Source organism: Erythrolamprus reginae, chromosome 4, assembly GCF_031021105.1.
Source record: "Erythrolamprus reginae isolate rEryReg1 chromosome 4, rEryReg1.hap1, whole genome shotgun sequence".
Lineage (NCBI taxonomy): Eukaryota > Metazoa > Chordata > Lepidosauria > Squamata > Dipsadidae > Erythrolamprus > Erythrolamprus reginae.
Window position 1 is genome coordinate 12068403 of NC_091953.1, and position 27466 is coordinate 12095868.

The 27466-nt window shown below is 41.8% G+C and overlaps 1 protein-coding gene and 1 non-coding gene across 8 annotated transcripts in view; both read left to right on the forward strand.

Annotated features, from left to right (window-relative positions):
• CEP295 (centrosomal protein 295) overlaps positions 1 to 27466 on the forward strand; it is a 63608-nt gene that overhangs the window by 17041 nt on the left and 19101 nt on the right. For 2 of the 7 annotated variants that reach the window (XM_070749607.1, XM_070749608.1), the window contains exons 7-18: positions 929 to 1069; positions 3540 to 3723; positions 9528 to 9686; positions 11140 to 11370; positions 14287 to 14393; positions 15804 to 15995; positions 17646 to 17746; positions 17872 to 18832; positions 20215 to 20395; positions 21219 to 21371; positions 22658 to 22888; positions 25494 to 25600. In XM_070749607.1, the coding sequence (XP_070605708.1) occupies positions 929 to 1069; positions 3540 to 3723; positions 9528 to 9686; positions 11140 to 11370; positions 14287 to 14393; positions 15804 to 15995; positions 17646 to 17746; positions 17872 to 18832; positions 20215 to 20395; positions 21219 to 21371; positions 22658 to 22888; positions 25494 to 25600 (2748 nt within the window). Of the gene's footprint in view, positions 1 to 928; positions 1070 to 3539; positions 3724 to 9527; positions 9687 to 11139; positions 11371 to 14286; positions 14394 to 15803; positions 16002 to 17645; positions 17747 to 17871; positions 18833 to 20214; positions 20396 to 21218; positions 21372 to 22657; positions 22889 to 25493; positions 25601 to 27466 lie in introns of all 7 variants that reach the window. The other 5 variants (XM_070749606.1, XM_070749605.1, XM_070749609.1 and 2 more) reach the window with 4 other exon arrangements.
• On the forward strand, positions 27329 to 27410 carry LOC139167434 (small nucleolar RNA U2-19). Its single transcript, XR_011559143.1, has one exon. It is a non-coding gene; the product is annotated as a small nucleolar RNA U2-19 (small nucleolar RNA).

A 27466-nucleotide genomic window follows, 5' to 3' on the forward strand; every position in this document is an offset into this window, starting at 1 on the left:
AGAAGCAAGAGCTAGTAAGACCGACAATGGAATAGATCAGTGGTTCTCAACCTTTCTAATGCCGCACGACCCCTTAATACAGTTCCTCATGTTGTGGTGACCTCCAACCATAAGTCTAGCGCCAAGTCTCCTAACAGAGCTTTAAGCTGATTGGCAGGAAGGTCAGAGGGACACTCCCCACTGTAAACGCCTGATTGGTTGGATTCTGAAAGTATGTTCCAAGACACCAGAATAGAAGCTTTAGTTCCTAACACCATGGGAAATTTGTCTTTTCTTAAGTGACCCCTGTGAAACGATCTTTTGGCCCCCAAAGGTATCCCGACCCCCAGGTTGAGAACCACTGAAATAGATGAAGAATGGACAATTTCACCCAAATTTCCCTTTTTATTCTTCATATCTTTGGAACTCTCATTTTCAGAGTTTATGCATCCTCCTCCGTCTTAAGAGTTTTGACATGCTAATGCAGCGGTGTCAAACTTGATTTCATTGAGGGCCGCATCAAGGTTGTGTTTGACCGGGGTGGGCATTACTAGGGCATGTAGCCAGCTTGACATAGCTCGTGTCGGGGCATCCATTTTTAGCTGCGACAGCCTCCTCCAGCACTCTGCCAGTGAAAATGTGGCCCTCCTGAGCTTCTTTTTTCTCTAGCAGAGGCCTCGTGGGGGCCACCCCTTTGATGTTTCCAGGGCTGCTCCGCAGGCCAGATCTAAGCAGCCGGATCTGCCTTGCAGGCCTTGAGTTTGACACCCTTCTCTGTTGGTTTAAACTTGATAGATTCATGGTGGTTATAGAATTACATCTCTTGGGTATTGAGGTTGAGCCCAAGTATGTTTTGGTTTGATAAGTTTTAGCCGTAGAATTTTTAATTATGATTTTCTTGGAGGCATCAGAGAACTTGCTTGCTAACTAGTTGCTTGTTGGTTGTCAGCCAGATGCTCGGTTACTCGCTAAGGAGGAAGCCAGACAAAAGGAAGAGCTGCAAAATGACAAAGAAAGAGAAAGGAGAGAGCAGCTGGAAAAGGCTTATTTGAGAGGAAAACATGCCATGAAGATGGTTCGACTGGCAAGAGTAAGTAAAATGTTACACAATGTCCCATTTCTGTCACTAAACAAGGACTACCTGTAGTAGTAGTAGTAGTAGTAGTAATAATAATAATAATAATAATAATAATAACAATAACAACAATAACAACAACAACAATAATAAACCTTTTATCTTACTTTGGGATCTTATGACTGAGTTGTGTCTTATGATTTATGATGATTGTATTTATCATTACGATCATGATTTATCACTTATTGCTTGTATGTACACTGAGAGCTATGCACCGGAGACAAATTATTGTGTATCCAATCACACTTGTCCTATAAATAATTCTCTCCTCTCCTCTATATTCTATTCTATTCCCTTTTTTCCCCATCCCATTCCATCCAATTCTAGTCCTTATTTTTATTCTATCTTCCTATTTTCCTAGAACGTAACTTCTAATCTGTTCTGCTAAGCCCCGACACCTAGATTCCTAGGACACAAAGTATGTCTCCACTTATAACCCTCCCAGCTTGAACCAACTAATTACAGTTCCCCCTATTATATAACCGAAACAGTACTAGGGCAAATAAAGGCGTGAATTACTTCCAATTTGTATCTAAATTTGGTAGGCGGTTTGACTTGCATCTAGATTTAAATAGAAATACCTTTCTGTGCTATATAAAAGCTCTGCTTTCTGTTTCATAAATTGATTAAAATAGAAGTTTATACGTTTCCTCATTTTCTCCATTAGGGGTTAATTTATTTGTGGTATTTTATTAATTCAGGAGAAACACTAGAAAATTGAGCTAGTAAAGGAGAGAGTATATGGGTTTACCTTCCCAGAATGCCTAATGTAATTTTAATGTACTTAATGTTGCAGAAAACAGGAAAACATTAATGTTTCATTTTGAATAGCAATTAACACTCTATGTATTCAGCACACAAGAAAATCATCAGAACTGAAGCTATCATTTCATAATGATGTATGACTAATAAAAGTCTGCTTTTCGGGCATGAATCATTTGAAATAGGGTCCTTTTTAAAGAAAAGTACCTGTTGGTATTTGAAGCAGTAAGTTCTACAAAATCGTTTGCTTCAAAGGTAACTTACATTTCTTCATACATTAATGTTAACATCTATATATGTATTAAAACTTACCCTATGATTTATACAGTGGACGCTGCATTCTCATGAATAAATATGCCCTCTTCGAATTTTTATTGATTACTTTCCACGTCTTTTCTTTACAAAACAACCTGCATCCAAGCTGAAAACAGCGTGATGTCAATAAATGGAGAGGGGCGGCATACAAATCTAATAAATAAATTATTATTATTATTATTATTATTATTATTAATAATAATAATAATAATCCATCATGCACTACACCCCCCGCAGTGATGTTGACAGGCTGTATTTACCAAGGAAAATAGGCGGCAGAGGACTTTTGCAAGTGAAGCAGACAGTGGAAGAAGAGAAGCATGCATTAGCTGACTATGTGAAGGAGAGCAAAGAGTCAGCATTGATGGAGGTCAACAATAGGAAGCTTCTCAAGGTGAAGCAAACTAAGGACCAGTACAGAAAAACTGTAACTCAATGTCGTATGGACAGTTGGCGGAACAAAGCATTGCACGGCCAGTTCATGGAGAAGATTGAAGGCAAAGTGGATAAAGAAAAGACCTGGTCATGGCTTACAAGTGGAACACTCAAAAAGGAGACGGAAGGATTGATACTGGCGGCACAAGAACAGGCCATTAGAACAAATGCTGTCAAAGCCAGAATTGAAAAATCAACAGACGATCCAAAGACTCCGTAAAGAAACAGATGAAACAATCGATCACATACTCAGCTGCTGCAAAAAGATCGCACAGACTGACTACAAGCATAGACACGATGCTGTGGCACAGATGATCCACTGGAACTTGTGCCGGAACTACCATTTCCCAGTGGCAAAGAACTGGTGGGATCATAAGCCTGAAAAAGTGGTCGAAAATGAGCAAGCAAAACTACTCTGGGACTTCCAACTTCAGACTGACTGAATTCTGAAGCATAACGCACCAGACATTGTGATCGTGGAGAAAAAGAAAGTATGGATCATCGACATCGCAGTCCCAGGAGACAGCAGAATCGAGGAGAAGCAGCTAGAGAAATTAGTGAAATACGAAGATCTAAAAATCGAGCTGCAACGAACCTGGCATAAGTCCGTGAAAGTGGTCCCAGTGGCACTTGGCACGCTGGGCGCAGTGCCAAAGGATCTCAGCGGACATTTGAAAACCATCGGAATTGACAAAATCTCCATCTGTCAATTGCAAAAGGCCGCTTTACTGGGATCGGCAAACATAATTCGCCGCTACATCACGCAGTCCTAGGTGCTTGGGAAGCGCCCAACTGGTGATGAAATACGAAATCCAGCCTAGTGATTTCGTTTGCTGTGTTGTATTGACATAATAATAATAATAATAATATTTGTAGGTATGACTTTTTAACAAAATATCTCTGCTTTTAAAAGGACAAGGAGAAGTTAATGAAAGAGCTTGAACAGATGCAGAATGTTGACCTGGCCCACAGAAGGCAGGTTGTCTCCCAGATGCCCCCGCAGCTGTTTGAACCCAGCTATAGACGTGTGGAAATCAAAGAAGAATGGCAGAGGGATCTGGAGTGTGCCTTCGAAGACATGTACACTGGAAATATGAGTAAGCATAATTTAGAACTTACCGTGTCACACTGGTGAAGCCCAGTCACTGCTTTCTTTCTTTCTTTCTTTCTTTCTTTCTTTCTTTCTTTCTTTCTTTCTTTCTTTCTTTCTTTCTTTTTCTTTTTTCTTTCTTTCTTTCTTTCTATATTTATTTCTTTATTTGTTTGTTTGTTTGTTTATTAGATTTGTATGCCGTCCATCTCCGTAGACCCGGGGCGGCTAACAACAATAATGAAACAACATATAACAAATCTAATATTTAAAATAATTAAAAGACCCTTATTTAAAAAACCGAACATACACACAAACATACCATTCATAAATTGTATAGGCCTAGGGGGAAGGGAATATCTCAATTCCCCCATGCCTGACGACAGAGGTGGGTTTTAAGAAGCTTACGAAAGGCGAGGAGGGTGGGGGCAATTCTGATCTCTGGGGTGGAGTTATTATTATTATTTTATTATTTATTAGATTTGTATGCCGCCCCTCTCCGCAGACTCGCTCGGGGGGGCTCACAACAGTGATGAAAACAATATATATTGACAAATCTAATAATTTAAAATCTAAAGTAACAATTGTACATTTAAAAATCTAAAAGCAAGGAACCCCAATATAAAAAACATACATGCAGTCATATCATGCACTAAAACTACATAGGCAGGGGGAGATGTCTCAGTTCCCCCACGCTTGACGACAGAGGTGGGTTTTAAGGAGTTCAAGGAGTTGGTTCCAGAGGGTCGGGGCCACCACAGAGAAGGCTCTTCCCCTGGGTCCCGCCAAAAGACATTGTTTAGTCGACGGGACCGGGGAAGGCCAACTCTGTGGGACCTAACTGGTTGCTGGGATTCGTGCGGCAGAAGGCTGTCCCGGAGATATTCTGGTCCGATGCCATGAAGGGCTTTATAGGTCATAACCAACACTTCACGTAAATTGTCTGTTTTCACGTAAATGCTTCACGTAAATTGTCTGTGTGCTCCAGAATGAGCATTACATTTCTGCAGTGGGGTTTATTTATGGACTTCTCAGTGTTTTTATATTATGGTATCACATAATCGCCATTGTTGTTTTGAGCCTCCTTTTTCAATTAATTAATTACTTAATTAATTTAATTCGACTTCTATGCTGCCCAATCCCGAAGGACTCAGGGCGGTTTACAATATCAGTCAATATAAATACAAAATGATAAAAAAGTCAAATTTAAAAAAATATATAAAATCCTAATTAGAAAACCCATAAATTAACCAATCACAACAACATGCATAGTAAACATTCATACGATTTGGCCATGATAGTTGTTAATTCATGGCTCCCCAGGCCTGCTGGCAAAACCAGGTCTTAGTGGCCTTGCGGAAGGCCAGTAGGCTGGGAGCAGTATGGACATCAGTGGGGTGGAGTTGATTCCATAGAGCAGGGGCAGCAACAGAGAAGGCTCTCCCTCGTGGCCTCATCAACCTGCATTGCTTAGTTGATGGGACTCTGAGGAGACTGACTCTGTATGTGCTTATTGGTCTCTGGGAGGTATGCGGGAAGAGACGGTCCTTTAAATAGTCTGGTCCTGAGCCATCTAGGGCTTTATAGGTAATAACAAACACCTTGAATTGTGCCCGGAGACTAATAGGAAGCCAGTGAAGCCCATGGACAATGTTCCCTCTAATTTTTTTTCGGTGTGGGCGGAAAAGTATAGTGTCTGAGCGACAGTCCCTTTGGGACTGGGCGGCATAGAAATATAAATAAATAAATAAATAAATAAATAAATCTTTTCTTTTTTATAAAACAGGTGAGGGCTGGGTTTTTTTCTCTGTTATTATTTAAGTGCTTTTACCATATGCTTTAAATCAAGAGTCACTTCTCTCTCTGTTTCTATCTCCTGTCATTCTCTGCCTCAATCATTTTCTCGTTTCTCTTTTTTTCTCCCCTTTTTTCTATCATTTCTCTCTCTCTTCCTTCCACTCTTCTCTCTCTTTCTTCCTCTCTCTCACTCTCTTCCTTCCTTTCTCTTCTTTCTTTCTTTCTTTCTCTCTCTTTCTCTCTCTTGCTTTCTTCCCCTCTCTCACTGTCTTCCTCTCTCATCTCTTTCTTTCTCTCTCTCTTTCTCTATCTTGCTTTCTTCCTCTCTCTCACTCCCTTCCTTTCTCATCTCTTTCTTTCTTTTCTTCTCTCTCTTTCTCTATCTCTCCCCCTCTTGCTCTCTCTCTTTTTCTCACTTTCCCTCTCTTGTTTTCTTTCTCTCACTCTTTCTCTCTCTCGTTCTCTCTCTCTTGCTATCTCTTTCTCTCTCCCCTCTTTCTCTCTCACTCTCTTTCTCACTTTCTCTGCCAGCCCGCCCGCCCGGAACATTCAAAATAAGAAAACCCTTCGCTCTTACTTTGAATGTTCCGGGCGGGCACGCAGGCAGGGAGATGGGAAGAGCACGGCCCGCGCGCCCGCTAGCCTCCGGAGAACGCCTGCCCCACCTCTCTTGCAGCGGAGGAGAAAGAGAGGCCGGGCGGGGGGGGGGGGCCGAGAGGCCAGGAGCTCGAGGGGGGCCGGAGGCACCATGGAGAGGCAGGGGCGGCCGCAGCTCCCTTCTACTGCCCGCGCCTCCCCGCCCCCCCCCCCGCGGGCTGGCAGGGGGATGGGGAGCGGGCGACCGAGGAAAAGGGTGCGAGCGGGGGTATTTTGGAGCACGTGCGCGCTCACGCGTGCAGCTTACAGGGAACAGTGCCCGCGGAGTGTAGGTATTATATGGGCGTACTGAGGGACCCCCATGACAGCTCGCGCAGCTGCATTCTGGGCCATTTGGAGTTTCCGAACACTCTTCTAGGGTAGCCCCATGTAGAGCGCGTTGCAATAATCAATACGGGAGGTGATGAGGGCCTGAGTGTCTGTACGTAGAGCCTCCTGGTCCAAGTAGGCCCGCAACTGGTAAAGCAGGCGAAGCTGGGCATTGCCTCTGACAATTCCCAAAATAAATGAGTTTCTCCATGAAGTAAGAAGAAACTAAGGAGCATCTGGTTTTCTACTTCATCCTCTGCTTCTAATGTTTAAGATTTGGAAAATAACTCCATATGTTTCTTTTTAAGTGGATGGGGCATCATATTTTTAACAGAAATGTATTTAGGGCATAATTTGACAGCGTTTTTCACGTGCTGATTCTCAACAGCAGATAATTAAAATCACCATATGGTTATCATAAATTGCCTCACTGCGAGATAATTTTTATCTTGGCACAGTTGGACATGATCAGAAATCAAGGTAGCTTTTTAAAAAAAACTCTGTAACCGAGAGCCGTGATGACGAATATATGGCACGCGTGCCACCTGCGGCATATCAGAGGGCACATGAGGCGTTACCCTATGTCAGCTCCAGAATGCATGCGTGCACTGGCCAGCTGGTTTTTGGCCTTGGGGAAGGCTGTTTTCACCCTCCGGAGGCTTCCGGACACTTCCCTGAAGCCCCTAGAGCAGCGGTCCCCAAACTATGGCCCGCTGAGGTCTTTTAACCGGCCCGCGGCAGCACACGAGATTTTACCGATCAATATAATAAGAGGGAGAAATAGAGAGGGAGAGAGAAATGAAGAGGAGAGATAGAAAAGGAGAGAGAGAAATGGAGAAAGGGGGAGAGAGAGAAAGTGTGAGAGATACAAAGAGGGAGGGTTAGAAAGAGAGTGAGTAAGAGAAAGAGAGAAGAGATGGAGAAAGAAAGAGAAAGGGAGAGATAGAAAGGGAGAGAAAGGAAGAGGGGGAGATGAAAAGAGAGAGAGAAAGAGAAAAATGAGAAAATGATGAAGGGAAGGAACGAGGGAGAGGAAAATGAAACATGAGAGCAAGGGAAGAGCGAAGTGGAGAGGAGGGAAGGAAGGAAGGAGAAATGGAGTTTGTTGATTTAAGTTTAAATTTACTTGTTAATAAAGAAGTATAAATTACTTAATTACTAATTACGTAATTACTTATTACTTCTTTATTTTAAATATTGTATTTGTTCCCATTTTGTTTTTTACTTTAAATAAGGTATGTGTAGTGTGCATAGGGATTTGTTCATAGGTTTTTTTTATAGTCCGGCCCTCCAACAGTCTGAGGGACAGTGACCTGGCCCCCTGTGTAAAAAGTTTGGGGACCCCTGCCCTGGAGTGTGCAAAACGATGGGCAAACTGGAAGTCATTTTCTGAACTTCCGGTTTGTCCGTTGCGCCATTGTTTTGCTATCCCCAGACTTCAGGAGTTCAGAGGCTTCGGTGAGGCCTGTGCGCATGTTCAGGAAGCAGAGCGGAGGGAGAGAGTTGTGCACATGTGCAGGAGACAGCATGGGATTTAAGCGCATGTGGGGGTAGGGCACGGGTGTGGGCACATGTGCATGCGCTAGTGCGTGCACACACCCACTTTAGGTACGTGAGCCAAAAAGGTTTGCCATCACAGACCTAGATAGATTATAATTAGATAGATACAGCTGTGGCCAGGGGGACCTTTTACCAGGTTCTCCTGGTTCACCAGTTGCGGCCCTACTTGGACCCGGAGGTTCTCCGTACAGTTACTCAGGCCCTCATCACCTCCCATCTTGATTATTGCTATGTGCTGTACATGGGGTTACCCTTGAAAAGTGTTTGGAGACTGCAAATAGCCCAGAAGGCAGCCGCGAGAGCTATCATGGGTGTAGCTTGGTACACTCATATAACACCTTTGCTCCGCGACCTGCACTGGCTTCTTATTAGTCTCCGGGCTCAATTCAAGATGTTGGTTATTACCTATAAAGCCCTACATGGCTCAGGGCCAGACTATTTACGGGACTGTCTCTTGCCACATACTACCCAAAGACCAATAAGAGCATACAAAGTCGCCCTCCTCTGGGTCCCGTCAACTAAGCAATGCAGGTTGGCAGGGCCGCGAGGGAGGGCCACCTCTGTAGCTGCCCCAGCTCTTTGGAACCAGCTTCCACCCGATGTCCGCACCGCCCCCACCCTGCTGGCCTTTCATAAGGCCACAAAGACCTGGCTGTGCCGGCAGGCTTGGGAGCCATAAATTTTACATTCTAGATGGCCAATTATATGAATGGTATGCATGTATATGACGGTGACTTGCATTGGCTGCAGATCAGTTTCTGGTCACAATTCAAAGTGTTGGTCATGACCTTTAAAGCCCTACATGGCATTGGACCAGATTACCTCCGGAACCGCCTGCTACCGCACGATTCCCAGCGACCGATAAGGTCCCACAGAGTTGGCCTTCTCCGGGTCCTGTCGACTAAACAATGTTGTTTGGCGGACCCCAGGGGAAGAGCCTTCTCTGTGGCAGCCCCTGCCCTCTGGAATCAACTCCCCCCCGGAGATTAGAACTGCCCCCACCCTCCCTGTCTTTCGCAAACTACTCAAGACTCACTTATGCCGCCAGGCATGGGGAGTTAAGATATTCCTTCCCCCTAGGCCATTACAAGTTATGCATGGTATGTTTGTGTGTATGTTTGGTTTTATAATAAGGGTTTTTAGTTGTTTTATTAATTGGATTGTTACATGCTGTTTTTATCATTGTTGTTAGCCGCCCTGAGTCTACGGAGAGGGACGGCATACAAATCCAATAAATAAATAAATGAAATAAATTTTTATGGGGTTTCGTTTTACAATGTTTTACTTTAGAAATGTTCGGCTTCTCTTATCTTTGTATCTATTTTATTGTATTTTTGTCACTGTTGTAAGATGCCCTGCGTCCTTCGGGATTGGGCGGCATAGAAGTCGAATAAATAAATAAATAAATAAATAAATAAATAAACCTGGATTATAATTTTTGGGGGGGAAATGCATTGTTGCTTTCATTTTGCTTTTTTCTTTACGCAGAAATGAAGGGCGATCTTATTTTGCACCTCGATCCGCAGCCTTTGCCAGCTCTCTCCGAGGCATCTCAGGATGATGAACTAGAACTTTCCCAGGAACCAGAACCTGTGTGTGAATTGTCTCCAGAGCTGACCAGTGAGATAGAAAAGCATGAGCCAAGCGGTACAAAACTATGTGTTCACTTAAAACAGCAGCATGCAACAGCTCCTGTTTGTGCAGTGATATTTTTCTAAAAATAGGATTAAAGAGCAGCTGGAGAAATTTACGGTGTATGAATATTCTTCATACTTTTCCCAGAAATTTGTCTGCAGTTTTTTACATTCAAATTAGTTGATTGTCAAATGCATGAGACAGTGTGTCAGAGGGCTCAGAAGTATCAGCACTGGGCTATATAATTCAGTGAAGCCACAGGCCAACTTTGGCTGATCTCTGACTAAGTAGGATTTGGACATGGTTAATCTGGGATAAAAGGCCATTAAAAAGGTCTCAGGGCTATAGATTAGTTTGGAAAGTTAAAACAAACAAGCAAACCAACCGTTAGCCCATTGCAATTAACCCAGCGTGCCATCCGGTCACTTTGGGCCATTTTGTGTGAACCAATTGTAAAAAATAATTGCTAAGGCCCAAAGGTTGCAATCCTGCACTTTGTGATTACAGCCCATGCTTGTGAACAGGCTATGTTCTTTGTTAAGCAGGATAGAAACCTCAATAAAAACAATACAGAGTCCCTCTGAAGTTTCTGCATGGCGTGGTTTTAAGGTTAGTGGGACAGCAACAAAGCCCCACTGAAAATACAAGCAGGGTCTTGTAATTCCAAGGTTGTGCTCCCTACCAGTGAGCTAAATGGGAGGAGAAAGCCAAGGCAATTCTGCTCCCATGGTGCAGGACGTTATCTCTTGAGTGCATGGCCCTATGCTTGCTGCTCAGTTAACCCTTGGCTTTATCCTTTTCAGAAACTGATTGTTGGCCAACCTTGATATTACCTTGCCCTGGAGCTACTATTTCCATATTGTTACCAAGAAAACTCCATGCATGTGGCCAGGTGGTCAGCAGAGCAAATTGCTTGAGCCATTTAGCTCAAGCTTAAATTGAGCCAATTGGATCTCGTGCGGTAGTAGACAAACACAGCATCAAGTCTTGGCATACTCACTTGGTTTGATCCATATGATATTATACATTATGATATTGTTTGTTTGCTCAGTGTGTTATAATAGCAAATTGTGTGCATTCTATCAATACCCCATCAACCTAAACTGCATTTGGTCCCTCTGAACTGCTAGATTCCCTAAGTTTTATTTAAAAGGCCCATTCTGTGGCTGTTTGAATTCATCTTTTTCTGACTAGCTTTTGTGGGTTGCAGTAATTGAGGACCACAGGATAAAATCCTTCATAATTATTCCTTGCTTACAATGCAGGCAGTTTTCCTGCTAAAGAACAATTTTTAAATGTATAATATTGTGGGGGCAACTTGATATAATATTCATTTATATAATAACTACAAGCCAGAAAGCTGCTGCTTCTCATTGGTGCTTTCAAATTATTATTGCAGTTTTTATTATTATTATTATTATTATTATTATTATTATTATTATTATTTATTTCTATTATTATTTAGGTAGCGAAGTGGAAAAGACATGCCAGCCTCCAGCGAAACTAGCTCTAAAAAAGTTACTAAACAAGATACGGAACCAAAAAGACAATTGGACCTCAAGATGTGAGTCGGAGGTTCAAAGTGACATTGGGACAATTGAGTCGGGGACCATTTCTAATGAAGAAAAAGAGGCTGGATTAGCATCTGTGCCTGAACCTGAATCAAAGCAGGATCGTGCTACTAAACTTCCTGAAGGTACAGGTTTTTTGGTCCGTAATTTGTCTGTACATCAAACTTGAGAAACTAACCTTTATTTTATGTTTTATTTGTCAGTCTGTCTGTCTGTCTATTTGGATTTCTAGGCCGCCCTTCTCCAGCGAACTCAGGGCGGCTTAGAAGATAAAATCAAATACAAAATACAAAATGTATGAAACCCAAACATAAAAACTTAGTCTAAAACCCCAGACAATTAAAACCATTTAACCAGATTCATCCGATCACAATTTATTTATTTATTGCAGGGGTCTCCAATCTTGGCAATTTTAATACTTCTGGACTTTGCTGGCTGAGGAATTCTGGGAGTTGAAGTCCACAGGTCTTAAAGTTCCCACGGTTGAAGACCCCTGATTGAGTGTGTATGGCAAAATAAAGCCTCAGCAAATACGGATCCATAGAACTGAAGTGGCAGAGATGTTCTAATTTAATATCTACTGAACCTAATCACCTAACTAGAGACCTTCAAACTTGGCAACTTTAAGACGTGGACTTCAACTCCTGGAATTCTCCAGCTGGCTGGAGAATTCTGGGAGTTGAAGTCCACGAGTCTTAAAGTTGCCAAGTTTGGGGAACTGTGATCTAACTGCTTCTGGTGTGGCTGTGATGAAATTAGTCCCAGTGCCTTGATGTTTCCTGAGTGGACATTGAAACTATATGTTCAGAATAGTGGGGTGGCCTAGAGGTGGAGCTCTCACCTCACAATAAGGAGGCTGTGAGTTTGATCCTAGGTAGAGGCAGATATTTCTCTCTCTGGGCACAATGACAATATATCTGCTGAACAAAGCTCTGCATTGGCGGCAGGAAGGGCATCCATCCATTAAATACTCTGCTAGCTCCATTTAGTTGTCCAGACTCCACCCTGCAAGGCATTATGGGGTCGTTAAATGGTGATGACATTGAACTATATGTTCAAGCAATATAGTTTGTTCTGATACACCCCAATTGCCTTGTGGACTTTCAACCATTCGCCACTTAAAGAGCTTTGCCTTCATTCTGGCCTGGCCTGATTCTATTCGGGTGGCTCCATATTTTTCAGGGCAATTGTATTCCCAGAACTAGTTTTGTTGGATCTGTGATTTGCCTTTGGTTGTGCTTATTAAAAAGTCAACATCTTAACGCGCCATTCTTCATCTAGATCAGGGGAGTTTAGCTCACAATGACATGTTGTCATGTGATGCATCACAACTTCCCCCCTTCGGAGTGGGCATGGCCAGTATGTGACGCTATCAGCGTCCCAATAGCAATCCGTGAAATCAATCAAAGTCCAAACCTTGGCCTTCTTCCAAGTTCCAATTTATCAGCATCGCCATGTGGGAACAGAACTGTAGCCAAAGCGATACTAAATTTCCCTACAGTTCTCCACCCAAGTTAAGTTTCATCTCACATCCCCACACCCACAAGTTCATCACGTTGGCCACTCCGGTCCCTTCAACGTCCAGGGTCCATCCTCGTATTTCCCGCTGTAGCAGAACAAAAGGTGACCTTGAATCTGAAGGAAGTGATGTGTTGTGGCTAGTAATTTGTTCTGTCTGGGTCCCCCCAGACGCCAACACCAACCAAAAAGAGTAGCCAGACACACTGGTAAAAAGCAAAGGCAGTTTATATAATTCAAAGCAAACACAGGTAACAAAAACTGTTCTTACAGACAGGAACACTATGAAGCTTCACAGAGGTTTCACGAAGGCCAGACAATAAAACAGGATTCTTGCTGGCAAAAACAACGCTGGAGATAATAAAACCCACGCCTCCCCCAAGTCTTCCAGACTTATAGGCCACAAGCCAAGATCAGAGATGCCGAGAATCGAAGCAAGGTCACAGGACTCCTAGTTGATAACTCTCCACAAGACTGTAAGGGCGGGCCTGCCTTTTCAACCCTGCTGAGGAGAACCACACCCAAACCCAGCTGTTGCCAATTCAGGGATGGAAATACCTTTCTAATTGGCCCCGTCTTTGAGCTACACGTCGCTGCCTCATGTCTATTATAGCCTGTGCGTCTTCATCCAATGACTCCAGGCTACTAGCTGGGGAGAGCCCCCCCCCCCGGGGGTCTCAGGCTGCTCTCCCTCCTCCTCTTCCTGACGTTCCTCTCCCCCTCCTGTTCACTGTCCTCCTCCTCTGTGCATGGATCCGGCAGAGATCCAGCCGGTCCCTGAGGAGCCTGAGGCTGAATCACAACAGTAACTTTCCCCTATCATGCAATCATCCCTCCCCAACTCCCATAGACTAATTTTGGCAGGCCAAAGCCTCTACTCCAACACCAGCTTGGGCCTAACAGACGCATCTGGCCATCGGGCCACAAGTTCGACACCCGTGATGTAGATAGTAAGACAATGGTACACTATTCTGAATTGGTTTTCTTGATTTAAGCCTGGTGAGAGATAGTCTAAAATTTTATGTACAGTATTGGAAGATCTTTACAAGTCCAAGACATGTTTAATCTGATTCCACTTTTGAATTGTCGATTATTGTCGCTAGAGATCCAGGAGGAGGAAAGAATATGGAGCCATGAGACATATAATGATACTGGCTTTTTAAAGAGAAAAAACAAAGAAATCCACCAGCCAATGGCATCCCCATTTTGTTCATGCTGTAGTGGGAAGGAATTGGGTTTCTGCAACTTAGATTCACAAAGATTTTTAAAGAAGTAAAATAAAACATGTATAGAATGTTGATGCATTGCAGTTGGATTTTAGAAGGCAAAATTGGAAATATAAATTATTAAACCTCAATATGGTGAACTTCTTTTATTTGGGAAGAATTTACATGTGTTTACCATATTCTCCATAAATTCCTTCATATCTTAGTATTCTGCTACCTTTTAAAATGTTTAATAATGTATGTTTTGCTTAAATTATTCAGACTGTCTGTAATCTAATATTTGTTTATATATTTCAGAGCTTCCAGAAATAGTGGACCATACCATTGTTGCTGAAAATGAACTTATAAAACAAGCACAAGAGCAAACCACTAAAATTGGAAAGGAGTTAGAAAGATTCGCACAGGTACAACATTTTTTAGCAATATCAATGCATTAAGAGTTTTTGTAAGATTGTTTTTATTTCATATTTGAAATACAGTGGTACCTCGGTACTCGACCACAATTCGTTCCAGAAGTGTGGTCGAGAACCGATTTGGTCGAGTACCGAATTTATTTATCCCATAGGAAATAATGGAAATGGATTTAATTGGTTCCCAGCCCCTGTTAACTCGCTGGGAACCAATTAAATCTATTTTCTTTATTTCCAATGGGATAAATAAATTCGCTACTCCAAGCTGCAGGAAAGGTGGGGGCTGCTGGAAGCAATGAGGAAAGGAGCCCCCAGAAGCTGCCATTCCGGCAGCTTCAGGGGGCTGAGGAGCTCTCTAAGAGCTCCAAGCTGCAGGAAGGGTGGGGGCTGCTGCAATCTAGGCAGCTTCTGGGGGCTCTTTTCCTCATTGCTTCCTTTTATTACCTGTAAGCAGCTTCAAAAACTTTCTCCTTCCCTGTGGCTGCAACAGAAGCTGCCAAGATTGCAGCAGCCCCCACATTTCCTGCAGCTTGGAGCTCTTAGAGAGCTCCTCAGCCCCCTGAAGCTGCCGGGATTACATTTCGTATAATGAACAACATTTTCTGTGGCTGTTCGGTATCTGAATTTTTGTTCAGATACCGAAGCAAATTTTTGCCGAAAATTTTGTTCGTTATCCGAAATGTACGAGAAAGGAAGCGTTCGAGTACCGAGGTACCACTGTACTTTAAGGTTAGGAATTATATTTAGTGCCACTATTCACTAAGCTGCACGCGTGCGCACGCGTGAGCCCCAAAATACCCCCCGCGCACCCTTTTCCACAGGCGCGCGCTCCCCATCCCCCTGCCAGCCTGCGGAGGTGGGGGCGAGGAGGCGCCAGCAGTAGAATTGTCTGTTTATATGTGACTCTCATGTACCGTAGTCTCTTGTTAAAACAAGCTGCGCATCTAGATTAACATAGAAACATAGAAGACTGACGGCAGAAAAAGACCTCATGGTCCATCTAGTCTGCCCTTATACTATTTCCTGTACTGTATTTTATCTTAGGATAGATTTATGTTTATCCCAGGCATGTTTAAATTCAGTTATTGTGGATTTACCAACCACGTCTGCTGGACGTTTGTTCCAAGCATCTACTACTCTTTCAGTAAAATAATATTTTCTCACATTGCTTCTGATCTTTCCCCCAACTAACCTCAGATTGTGCCCTCTTGTTCTTGTGTTCACTTTCCCATTAAAAACACTTCTCTCCTGAACCTTATTTAACCCTGTAATATATTTAAATGTTTCGATCCTTAATAATGGTAAAAAAAAACCCATTAGTGCTCTCCTAGCAATATATTGAACGTTTCTGCCATGTAAAGAGAAACCCTGCCATTAACATAGGGCTACCATTTTCTTGACTAGACGGAGCAACGACAGCAGCAGCAGCAAACAACCGAGAGAAAATTACAACTAGAAGTTGATTTTCTGAAGGCCAAACTGCAACACCAAGAGCAGGAAGCTAAGGCAGAGCAAGAAAAGAAAGAACAAGAACGTCAAGCGGAACGCAACATTTTCGATTCTGTTGTGTATCAGAAACAGGAAGCAGAATCCAAGGTACAGGTAATACAAGTAGATAATGGGATGATAAAGATGAATTTCCATGCTCATGGTCATTTTATAAAGTAGTGACCAAGATTTGCCAATGTTTTTTTTGTAAGTCTAATAGAAACATAGAAACACAGAAGTCTGACGGCAGAAAAAAACCTCATGGTCCATCTAGTCTGCCCTTATACTATTTTCTGTATTTTATCTTAGGATGGATATATGTTTATCCCAGGCATGTTTAAATTCAGTTACTGTGGATTTATCTACCACGTCTGCTGGAAGTTTGTTCCAAGGATCTACTACTCTTTCAGTAAAATAATATTTTCTCAGGTTGCTTTTGATCTTTCCCCCAACTAACTTCAGATTGTGTCCCCTTGTTCTTGTGTTCACTTTCCTATTAAAAACACTTCCCTCCTGGACCTTATTTAACCATTTAACATATTTAAATGTTTCGATCATGTCCCCCCTTTTCCTTCTGTCCTCCAGACTAGACAGATTGAGTTCATTAAGTCTTTCCTGATACGTTTTATGCTTAAGACCTTCCACCATTCTTGTTGCCCGTCTTTGGACCCGTTCAATGCTTGAGTTGACATCACAGATAACTGGGGATCTGCAGATACATTTCTTGGCACCCGCCAGGAATTGAGTGGCATATATACTTAATGTCAGGGATGGAATGCAGCCAGCTCTGATTGGCTTGCGTGGGCTGGTAGGGACTGCACGAAGCCTCGCCCACCCTTTTTGGGACAGTTTTCAAGTTCTCTGCATGCGCAAAAGGCTTTCCACATGTGTGCAAGAAAACGTGCAAGCGAAGTGAGCACACATGGGGTGCCCACACATTTACAAGCTGGTAGGATTTTATCCCTGCTTCGCATATTATTAACATGGGTATTAGAACCTTTGTATTAACATTTTAAATTTAAAAATGAATTAAGTCAGTATTTAAATTTTCTTTCATCCCATCGTGAATTACATTCCAGAGTTGCTAAACTTTGTGATACTGACATTAGATAGGGAAGAATAACAAGTGCATTTCCAGCAAATTTTTCAGAGCTGTCTTTTTAAATCATTCTTTAAGATGTGCTATAATTAGAATGTAATAAAGCGAGATGGAAAACTTCAATGTAAAATAGGATGGAATGATGTAACAATCAAGGAGGCTTTATTATTTATTAATTGGATTTGTATGCCGCCCCTCTCCGAGGACTCGGATTATGTTTCTGAGCGCTGGGTGCCAAATGCCTTAAGGTGCTTGCTTGTTTGCTAGCTAACTGGCCAAGTATATTGACTGCTATGTGTATTTATTTTGGATGTGTTAATAATGCCAAAGTCATTACTGGTCAGCATACAATAAAAATAATTAATTATCTCAGCAACTCATCATTTCTTTGGGACTTCCACGCCAGGAGTGGTTTCTAACTTACCTTGTCTCTGGTTCACTTCCCCGTACACGGCAAAAAACAACTTCTGCACATGTGCAGAAGCCCAAAACAATAATTTACAAAAAATTAACGGGAATGGGGCCAACCACACATTATGTTAAGAAGTTGCTTTGGCAGAAAAGTTATATTTCTCCATAGACCTACTGTAGCGCATTACTTTTTTGAATAGTGTTTGAAGTTATTTGATTTAATTTTTAATTAATTTAATTTTTTTTAGACTGACATTGCCCTGGACCCACAGGTATTCTGGTCTCCCCAAGAGGATGACCATCTAAAGAGAATTCATGACTGTCAGCAACGTCTGTTGGCGCAAAACAGGTGGGGGTTTTTTTTTATGTTCTGGGTGTATGTCAAAATGTCAATTCTGGGGTGGCTTATTGGCACTTTTTTTTACACTTAGAATGCTGTTCTGTTTTGGTCTGATAAGATGCATATTGTTTTAGGATGCATCAAGACTCAGTTGACGAAGCCAGAAGAAAATTAGAAGAATATGAGAATAAACTACAACAGAGGTTCCAGTCATTTTCCAGGGCACTGTTAAATCCCATAGACAGACTTGCACACCTGAATTCTGATCCGCCTGATCCATTGTCACAAACCCAGGAGTTACATCAACCAGAGCGATTTAAAGCAATGGCTTACCAGCCACTCGAGATGATTTCTGTCACCAGTGACGAGCAAGGTCAGCCCAGGGTTGATTCCGAAAAGCAAACGCAGGTGAATCAAAGTTGTTTTCATTTGGCCCAAGGATCCTCTTCACATCAAGATAAAGAAAAAACAGATGTATTGGGAACAACTGTGGCACATAAGTTGGACTTTCACGGAATTCTTAAATCGTTATTGCCAAAACCTGAGGATACCTCTGCTACCACCCGGCCTGTTGCTCGTATTCCAAATGTCCGATTCGATTTACCTGCAGGCGATTCTCCAGGGCCTTCAGAAGAAACCTCCTTGTCCGAAGCATCCATGCCTGACAAACCTCCAGCTGAAAAGACTCTTTTGCCAACGTTCTTAAAGCACCTCGATATTCCCGGAGAGACTAAGATAAACACAGTTTCTAATCAGAACCACCATCTTCCTTTACATCTGACGTCTTCCTCACCGCCTGCCATAACAGCTCAGATCAAGGAAAACCAGGAGTCCTTCTCAGCATTGAAACAGGGACGTGAGGTTTTGTCCAGTCGTTCTGATATAGTCGAGTTAAGAGACCAACTGCTGGTTTCCTCCGAGAGCATTGAAGTTCAGCAGGAACACTTGAAGGAACTGCAGGAACGGCTGGACGAGCAACGGGAAACCCTCCTGTTTCGCCAGAAGTTACAGGAGGACGTGCTCCTCCACAGGCACGCCCAGCTGAAAGAAAAAATGGAGCAACAGCAAGAAGCATTAAAAGAGATTATTAAACGGGTATGTTTTTTTAGTAGAAGGAAAAAGAAACATTCAAGTGTCTCGTCAAGATAATTTTGAAACAGAAACTAAATAGAATAGAATAGAATAGAATTCCTTATTGGCCAAGTGTGATTGGACACAGAAGGAATTTGTCTTTGGTGCATATGCTCTCAGTGTACATAAAAGAAAAAGATACATTTGTCGAGAATCATAAGGTACAACACTTAATGATTGTTATAGGGTTCAAATAAGCAATGAAGAAACAATCAATATTAATAAAAACCTTAAGGATACAAGCAACAAGTTACAGTCATAAGTGGGAGGAAATGGGTGATAGGAATGATGGGAAAGACCTAGCAGTGCAGACTTAGTGAATAGTTTGAGAGTGTTGAGGGAATTATTGGTTTAGCAGAGGGATAGCGTTTGGGAAAAACCTTTCCTTGTGTCTAATGGTCTTGGTATGCAGTGACGTTTTGAGTATAGGAATTGAAACAATTTATGTCCTGGGTGTGAAGGGTCAGTAAATATTTTCACAGCCCTCTTTTTGACTTGTGCAGTATACAGGTGGGGCACTAACATTTTCAAACAAAACCAAAATTGGCCAATATTTCAAAAGATTTTATGTAGGATCCCAGGTTTTACAATATTCACTTGAGGCATTTTTATAATTTTTATATTTGAAAATGTTGGGAAGGTCTTGGAGATAGCTACATATAGTAACGCAGGGTTGTCAAACTTGATTTCGTTGAGGGCCACATCAGGGTTGTGTTTGACCCTGGGGGAGGGGAGTGGCCAGGATGGTCCTGGCCAGCTCGATGTCACTCATCGAGGCTCTGTTTTCAGCCGTGATAGCCTCCTGTAGCCCTCTGCCAGTGAAAACCGAGCCAAGGAGGTGGCCCTTCACATGGCCTTCCCGAGCTCTGTTTTCACTGGCAGAGGGTTGCAGGAGGCTGTCTCGGCCAAAAATGGAGCCCGGGAAGCCTGCAGATGGCCCTCCCGAGCTTTGTTTTCACTGGCAGACGGTTGCAGGAGGCTGTCGTGACCACAAATGGAGCCCAGGAGGCCTGCTTGGGGCCCTCCCACAGTCCATTTTCACAGGCAGAGGCACCATAGGCCGGTCCTTCACTGTTTCCAGGGAGGGCCCATCGGCCTGACCTAAGCTCCCTGTGGGCTGCATCCAATTAAGTTTAAAGCTTTGAACATTTTTTTAAAAAACCATTAGAGGTTCTTCTAATAAAATCCACCATCTTCTTGGTCTCGAGAAGGTTGGATGACTTTTTAACCCAAACCTGGTTTTGCAACACGTCATAGAATGAAGGAAAGTCTCTTTGAGTGATAGGCAGGACTCTAGTTATATTGATGCGTTTACATCAGAAAAGACGTCATTTTCTACTTTACAGGTTACACAGTCAAAACCATGCATGGATATGACAGAGGCGAAACCTGACAGCCTCAGTTTGCTGAGTGTGCTCCTTAACGAAGCAGAAAATGGCAGCCCAAAGCAGGTTCACTTGGATGATATGAACGGCCACGCGGAAAATGATTCTTTGTTTCCAAAAGAGAATTTAGTGGAACCAACAGGTAAGAATTTGTCGAAGTTGTGATGAGTGTTGAATTGCTTTCTTTGTCTTACTGGTTCTTCTTAAATATTTTGGTTGAGATTCTTCTGATTGAAATGGACAGGCGTAAATTTGTGTTTCTAGCTCAGTAACCCTGTCCTGTCCAATTCCTTTCCATTATGCTCTTTTTTAAACTGAAGAGTTTTCATAAAAGACAATTTCATTGGAGATACATTATAATGGTTTGAGTTCAGGTCAGACCATTGCCACTTTTGTCTTCACAGTCAGTACAGCATAGGGAGGGAGGGAGGGAAGGAAGGAAAGAAAGAAAGAATAATGCATGAAAACAATGGAAGAAATAGTAGAATGAATGATGGAAAAATGATTGAAGGATTGGTGGAATAATGAATGAATGAATGAATGAATGCTTTATTTGATCAAATTTCAGGATATAAAGATCATCTTACTGGAGATGTATTCCTCGCTCCCAAAGTTGATAATCTACAGTCCAGTAAAAATAGATAGCCCAACTAAATATTTACAGAAAGAAATAGATCTGCTAAGAATGATTTCTATAGCTGATGATAATTTTATTTCTGGTGCAGAAACTCATGCAAAGCAATAGCATCACCATTATTATCATCATACCAATAAGAGGGGGAAGAAAGAAAATAATAAGGATAAATAATATTGTATACACATACAAACATCAATATCATTATCCTTATATTGGAGGGAAACATCTTCACAGAAACATAGATTTAAATGGGGAAGTCTCAGTCCAGAGTCCAAGTTTCTATATTTGTCACATCAATTCTGGGTCTGAATATATCTTTATCTCGCAGAGCCATTCCAGAGCATATGGACTAGAGAAGAAAAGCAGAGACTTTCAAAACCACCTTTGGTCAGAATAAAACCAGGACTCGATTTGGAGCAGCATGAACTCAGTGCTATACAAGAACTTGACACACCAAGGAGCGACAGATTTTCCAGTATAGGTGAATTATGACAGTGTAGCGCTTATCAAAATCATGTCTCTTTCTGCACTGAAGCACTTATTGTATTTTTCTGAGTGTAAGATGCAAATATTGGTGCATCTTATACACCGAAAACAGGCAGTTTTGGCCTCCCGAAGCCCCGCCCCATGCAAAAATGGGGTGCACAGAGGGTTTGGGAGGTCTGCAGAGTGCTCCTGGGGGCTGGGGGAGTGAAAACCCCTTTTTTTTCCTTAATTACCTCTTTGAAATGTTGGTGCTTCTTATACACCGATGTGTCTTATCATCCGAAAAATATGGTGACTTCATTTTGTTTAACTGCAAAAGCATATTGTTGAAACAGTGATGGGCAGCCTGGAAAGAGATCACCAATATTTCTTTTATATATATATATAAATAAAATTTAATAAAGAATAAATACATAAAATTGCTGACATATAATTTTAGTGTGCCAGCAACATTTGGAGAGCATTCATTTAGATCTCCATTAAGATGCATTCACTGTTTTGCATTCCTACATACATGTAGTGTATATAGCCATGCGGAATACATCTATCCATTTGTCTAGAAAGATTGCTTTAAAAAAAAAAAAATTTAAATTGGTTTTGCACATTGAAATTAACATAAAACAAACATAAAACGGTGCACAGTGCATGTGCCCATCACCCGACTGACAATCCCACCACCACCACCACCAATTGCGGGGGGTTCAAATATTTACTAATTTATATTCTTTTATTTCCTCAGCTCTACTTTGCATTTGTTTACTATTGAAAGAGTGATTGGAGTTTATTTTTCACATTTTCGTCACAAATTCTACTCAGCATATAATCTTTCATCTTATTCCATCGTACCATCAGCTTCTCCAATTTATTTTCGTCAAAATTGTTTAATCACCAATATTTCTTCCATTCAATTCTACCCTTACTTATTTTTTCCCCCGTCCTTCAACTTGCCTTACGTTAAACATAGTTCATTTTGGAATACCTTGGTAGTGTTTTTATCCGATTGACATTGTGATTTGTTCTGTACAGTTATGGTGCTTTAGTTGCAGATTGTTTATATAAAAGCTTTGTGTACGTACATGGAAAAATGCTCCTTTAGGTGAGGAAGAAAGACAGTTTTGCCTCACTCTGATAGGGCAGGGAGCCTGAACAAGATATACCTCCTAAATCATCCTAGGTGAAACTTTTAAAGGAGAGGATCTGGAATACAGTATGTCTACTCTGTATGATCCAGTGGGACATCTGAACAGCTCTTTTCTAATACACGTTTCTTTGTTGCTACAGAAATTTCAGGATACAAAGAGCATCTTACTGGAGATATATTCCTCACCCCCCAAATTGATAAACTACAACCTAGTAAAAGCCCAATTGAGTCTATACTAGAAGAGGAAGATCTGCTAAGAACTATTTCGATGGCTGATGATAAAGAATTAGATTCTGCCCAAAGCCCGGAGCACATACAAGGATCATGCCACGATGAACCGATGTGGAAAGTTCACGGTTTGTACGACTCAGGTGAGAAGACTTAGCTTTTCAGAGAACGACTCCTTTTCAAGAGGAGTGGTGGTGGGGTTAAATTTCTTATCTAGTCAGTAATGGCCATCAAAATGAACTCTCTGAAATAGTCATGTATGTACACTGCTCAAAAAATAAAGGGAACACTCAAAGAATACATCCTAGATCTGAATGAATGAAATAATCTCATCTAATACAGTGGTACCTCATCTTACGAACGCTTCTTCTAACGAACTTTTCAAGATACGAACCCGGTGTTTAAGATTTTTTTGCCTCTTCTTCCGAACTATTTTCACCTTACGAACCCAAGCAGCTGCTGCTGGGATGAAGGGGTTTCTTTCCCCCCCTTTTTTTGAAGAAAGAAAAGGGAGGGGCTACTTGGAGTAGGAAACATTTTGCAGAGAACAACGTGCTTGCAAAGGAACTGAAAGGGTGTCTTTTTAAGAAAGAAAAGGGAGGAGGGAGGGGCAGCTTGAGGGAGGAAAATGTTTGCAGAGAACAACGTGCTTGCAAAGGAACTGAAAGGGTGTCTTTTGAAGAAAGAAAAGGGAGGAGGGAGGGGCAGCTTGGGGGAGGAAAATGTTTGCAGAGAACAAGGTGCTTGCAAAGGAACTGAAAGGGTGTCTTTTTAAGAAAGAAAAGGGAGGAGGGAGGGGCAGCTTGAGGGAGGAAAATGTTTGCAGAGAACAACGTGCTTGCAAAGGAACTGAAAGGGTGTCTTTTGAAGAAAGAAAAGGGAGGAGGGAGGGGCAGCTTGGGGGAGGAAAATGTTTGCAGAGAACAAGGTGCTTGCAAAGGAACTGAAAGGGTGTCTTTTTAAGAAAGAAAAGGGAGGAGGGAGGGGCAGCTTGAGGGAGGAAAATGTTTGCAGAGAACAACGTGCTTGCAAAGGAACTGAAAGGGTGTCTTTTGAAGAAAGAAAAGGGAGGAGGGAGGGGCAGCTTGGGGGAGGAAAATGTTTGCAGAGAACAAGGTGCTTGCAAAGGAACTGAAAGGGTGTCTTTTTAAGAAAGAAAAGGGAGGAGGGAGGGGCAGCTTGAGGGAGGAAAATGTTTGCAGAGAACAACGTGCTTGCAAAGGAACTGAAAGGGTGTCTTTTGAAGAAAGAAAAGGGAGGAGGGAGGGGCAGCTTGGGGGAGGAAAATGTTTGCAGAGAACAAGGTGCTTGCAAAGGAACTGAAAGGGTGTCTTTTGAAGAAAGAAAAGGGAGGGGCGACCCCCTTGCCTTTCTTCCTTCCCACTCACCCTTTAGCCTAGCCTTGCTTCTTCCACCCGCCCCCTTTAGCTGCTCCTCCCTGCCCTCTGTTCGCCTCCCTTCTAAAGTTTGGGATTTTCCTGAAGGATTTGCACGCATTATTTGCTTTTACATTGATTCCTATGGGAAACATTGTTTCATCTTACGAACCTTTCACCTTACGAACCTCCTCCTTTCATATGATGTGGTACCACTGTACTTTGTTCTGTACAAAGTCGAATGTGCTGACATGTGAAACTGATTGTCAGTCAGTGTTGCTTCCTAAGTGGACAGTTTGATTTCACAGAAGTTTGATTTACTTGGAGTTATATTGTGTTGTTTAAGTATTCCCTTTTTTTTTTGGAGCAGTATATTTCATGCTTAAGAAAGATTCTGTAATCACTGCCACAGAAAATTAGCAAGCATTGGCATCGCTTTTAGAAAGTGATTAAGCTCCAATGAGTGGTTTTATTCCTTAATGTTGTACTTGCTATAGTCAAGAGTAAAATCTTGATGAAGGGGAAGATGGATATTTTGGATGATTTATTTAAAAGAGTTCACCAAAGACAATAATTTTTCCCTGTAAATAAATACTAGCATAGGTCCTTGACTTACAACTACAATTGAGCTCCAAATTTCTGTCACTAAGTGAGACAACCTTTCTTTGTCACTGTTGCTAAGTAAATGGCTGTAGTTGTTTAGTAAGCAACATAGTTGTTGAGTGAACCTGGCTTCCAAATCAGGTTCCAACCAAAAAAAAATTCACAATTTTTTTTCACAGCTGGTTTTTCCTTCCGCGTCAAATTTCCAAAATTAGGCTCAAGTCACAACCAAATTGGGTTGTGACAAAAGTTATGGAACAAATTATGGTCGTGACCAGATATTCTACTGTATCCTGTTTTCCTAAAGCCTATTTAGATAATTTTCTATGCAAATATAGGAACAGAACACACACAGCTTTGTAGAGCAGGGATCTCCAATCTTGACAACTTTAAGACTTGTGGACTCCAACTCCCAGAATTCCTCAGCCAGAATTCTGGGAGTTGAAGTCCACAAGTTGCCAGGGTTGGAGAACCCTGCTCTAGAGCAATGTTTCTCAACCTTAGCAACTTCAGGATGTATGGACTTCAACTCCCAGAGTTCCCCAGACAAGTGAGATTGAAGTTGAAGACAATTAGAAATCCATATATTTTGAAGTTGACAAGGCTTGACAAATCTTGCTTAGATAGATGTTCTGTATGTTACTGTTGCAATTATTGTTGACCATCACGTATAGAATTATGTCTGTATGACCAGATAGAGTTAAGCTTGAGTGTATCATGACTTGCCCTTGCCAACTGCTTCATGTTGCTTACTCTTCTTTATATCCAGTCCACTCCAAAGAATTTATTTCTATAGATCGAAATTTATCAAATTATTCTGATGATAATGGAAGAAGAGTCATATCTCCTGATCCATCATTCAGGCCAAACAGTCAAGTAAGTCACAAAAACTAGTGTTTAGTGTACAGTGGTACCTCTACCTAAGAATGCCTCTACTTATAAACCTTTCTAGATAAGAACCAGGTGTTCAAGATTTTTTTGCCTCTTCTCAAGAACCATTTTCCACTTACCCGAGCCTCTAAAACCCGAGCCTCCAAAACTGTAACTGGAAAAGGCGGGGAGAAGCCTCCATGGGGCCTCTCTAGGAATCTCCTGGGAGGAAACAGGGCCTCCAGCTTCCCTGTGGTTTCCCCAATCGCACGCATTATCAGCTTTTCCATTGATTCCTATGGGAAAAATTGCTTCTTCTTACTTTTCTACGTAAGAACCTGGTCATGGAACGAATTAAGTTCGTAAGTAGAGGTACCATTGTATTACAGTAGTCCCTCGCTATACCGCGCTTCACCTACTGCGGCTTCACTTCATCGCGGGTTTCTGAGGAAGTCGATCGGCAGATTTAAACAGCCTGCCGAACTCGATCGGCAGGTTTTTTTTAAAAATAAAAAAAAATCTAAAATTGTAAATACTGTATTTAAATACTGTATCTAAAATAAATACTGTGTGGGAAGGGTTTATAAACACTTAAAACAATGAAAACATACCAAACAATTACAATATAATATAAGTACTATCAGTCGATAAATTCCCCATCGCGGATTTCACCTATCGCGGCCAGGTCTGGAACGTAACACCAGCGATAGGTGAGGGACTACTGTATATAATTGTACTATTTACTGTATTTTATGGAATATAAGATTCACTTCCCCCTCTCCAAAGAGGGTGAATATTTGGTGTGTCTTATGCACTGAATGACCCCTTCCCCTTCCCGCCACTCCCACCCTTTGGCCTCTGCCATTTGCCTCCTTGCAGCAAACAGCGAATAATACATTTCAGCTTCGACACAGTCTGATTAACACAAGCAGCTGATTGTCAGTTGGATGGCCTCCTGACCACCAGCTGTTTCAGGCTGCTTGTGCTGATCAAGCTGTGCTGAAGCTGAAATGGGCTATTCGCTGTTTGCTGCAAGGAGGCAAATTGCTGGGAGGCAGAGGCAGGTTTTTTATTTTTTTGTGCTGATCAGGCTGTGCTGAAGCTGAAACGGGTTGTTTGCTGTTTGCTGCAAGGAGGCAAATTCTTGGGAGGCGGGGACAGATCCCCCCCCCTTGTTTTCCTTGTTTTCCTCGCCAAAAAAAGGTAGGTGGGTCTTATAGTCCGCAGCATCTTATAGTCCAAAAATACAGTACTTTAAGCATCTTGTTCTCTTCTAATCTTTGCATTTTAAATACTGTTCATTAGCACTCCGAAACTGGAAGTCACATGAACAATATACTGTTCATGTTTTACATTTCATGTTTACATAAGAAGCTCTAAGGAGCTCCATCTTGCACATTAACTTGCATATATTACAATTTTCCTTTTTTAAAAAATATTTTTTTAGATGGCAAAAGTAATACAGGAAAAAATGATATTAATTCGCTTTGTAAATAACAGCATGGAAGTACAGTGCCATATTTAAAAGAAGGTTATGCTTTATTCTGATTCTATTAAAAAAGTCATTTGCAAAGAAAGTATTACATTTCTTGAAAGCATTTTAAAACGCGCACAGCTAAGACGTATTGCATTTTATATTATAATAGTACAAAATACAGGATTTTTAAAATCATAGCCCTAAAAGCATCCTGAACTGCTTTGCTATTCCTCTGAGAGCCTCTTATACTCACTGTGGCTCTGTGATGAGACATAGCCAAATATGAGCACTAACATGATCAGCTGATCTGAGGTGCATGATTTACATACCGTTCTGGGAAGCAATTCAAGCCTGAAGCTGTGTTTGTGTGTTTGATGACTTGTGAGTTTTGTGCG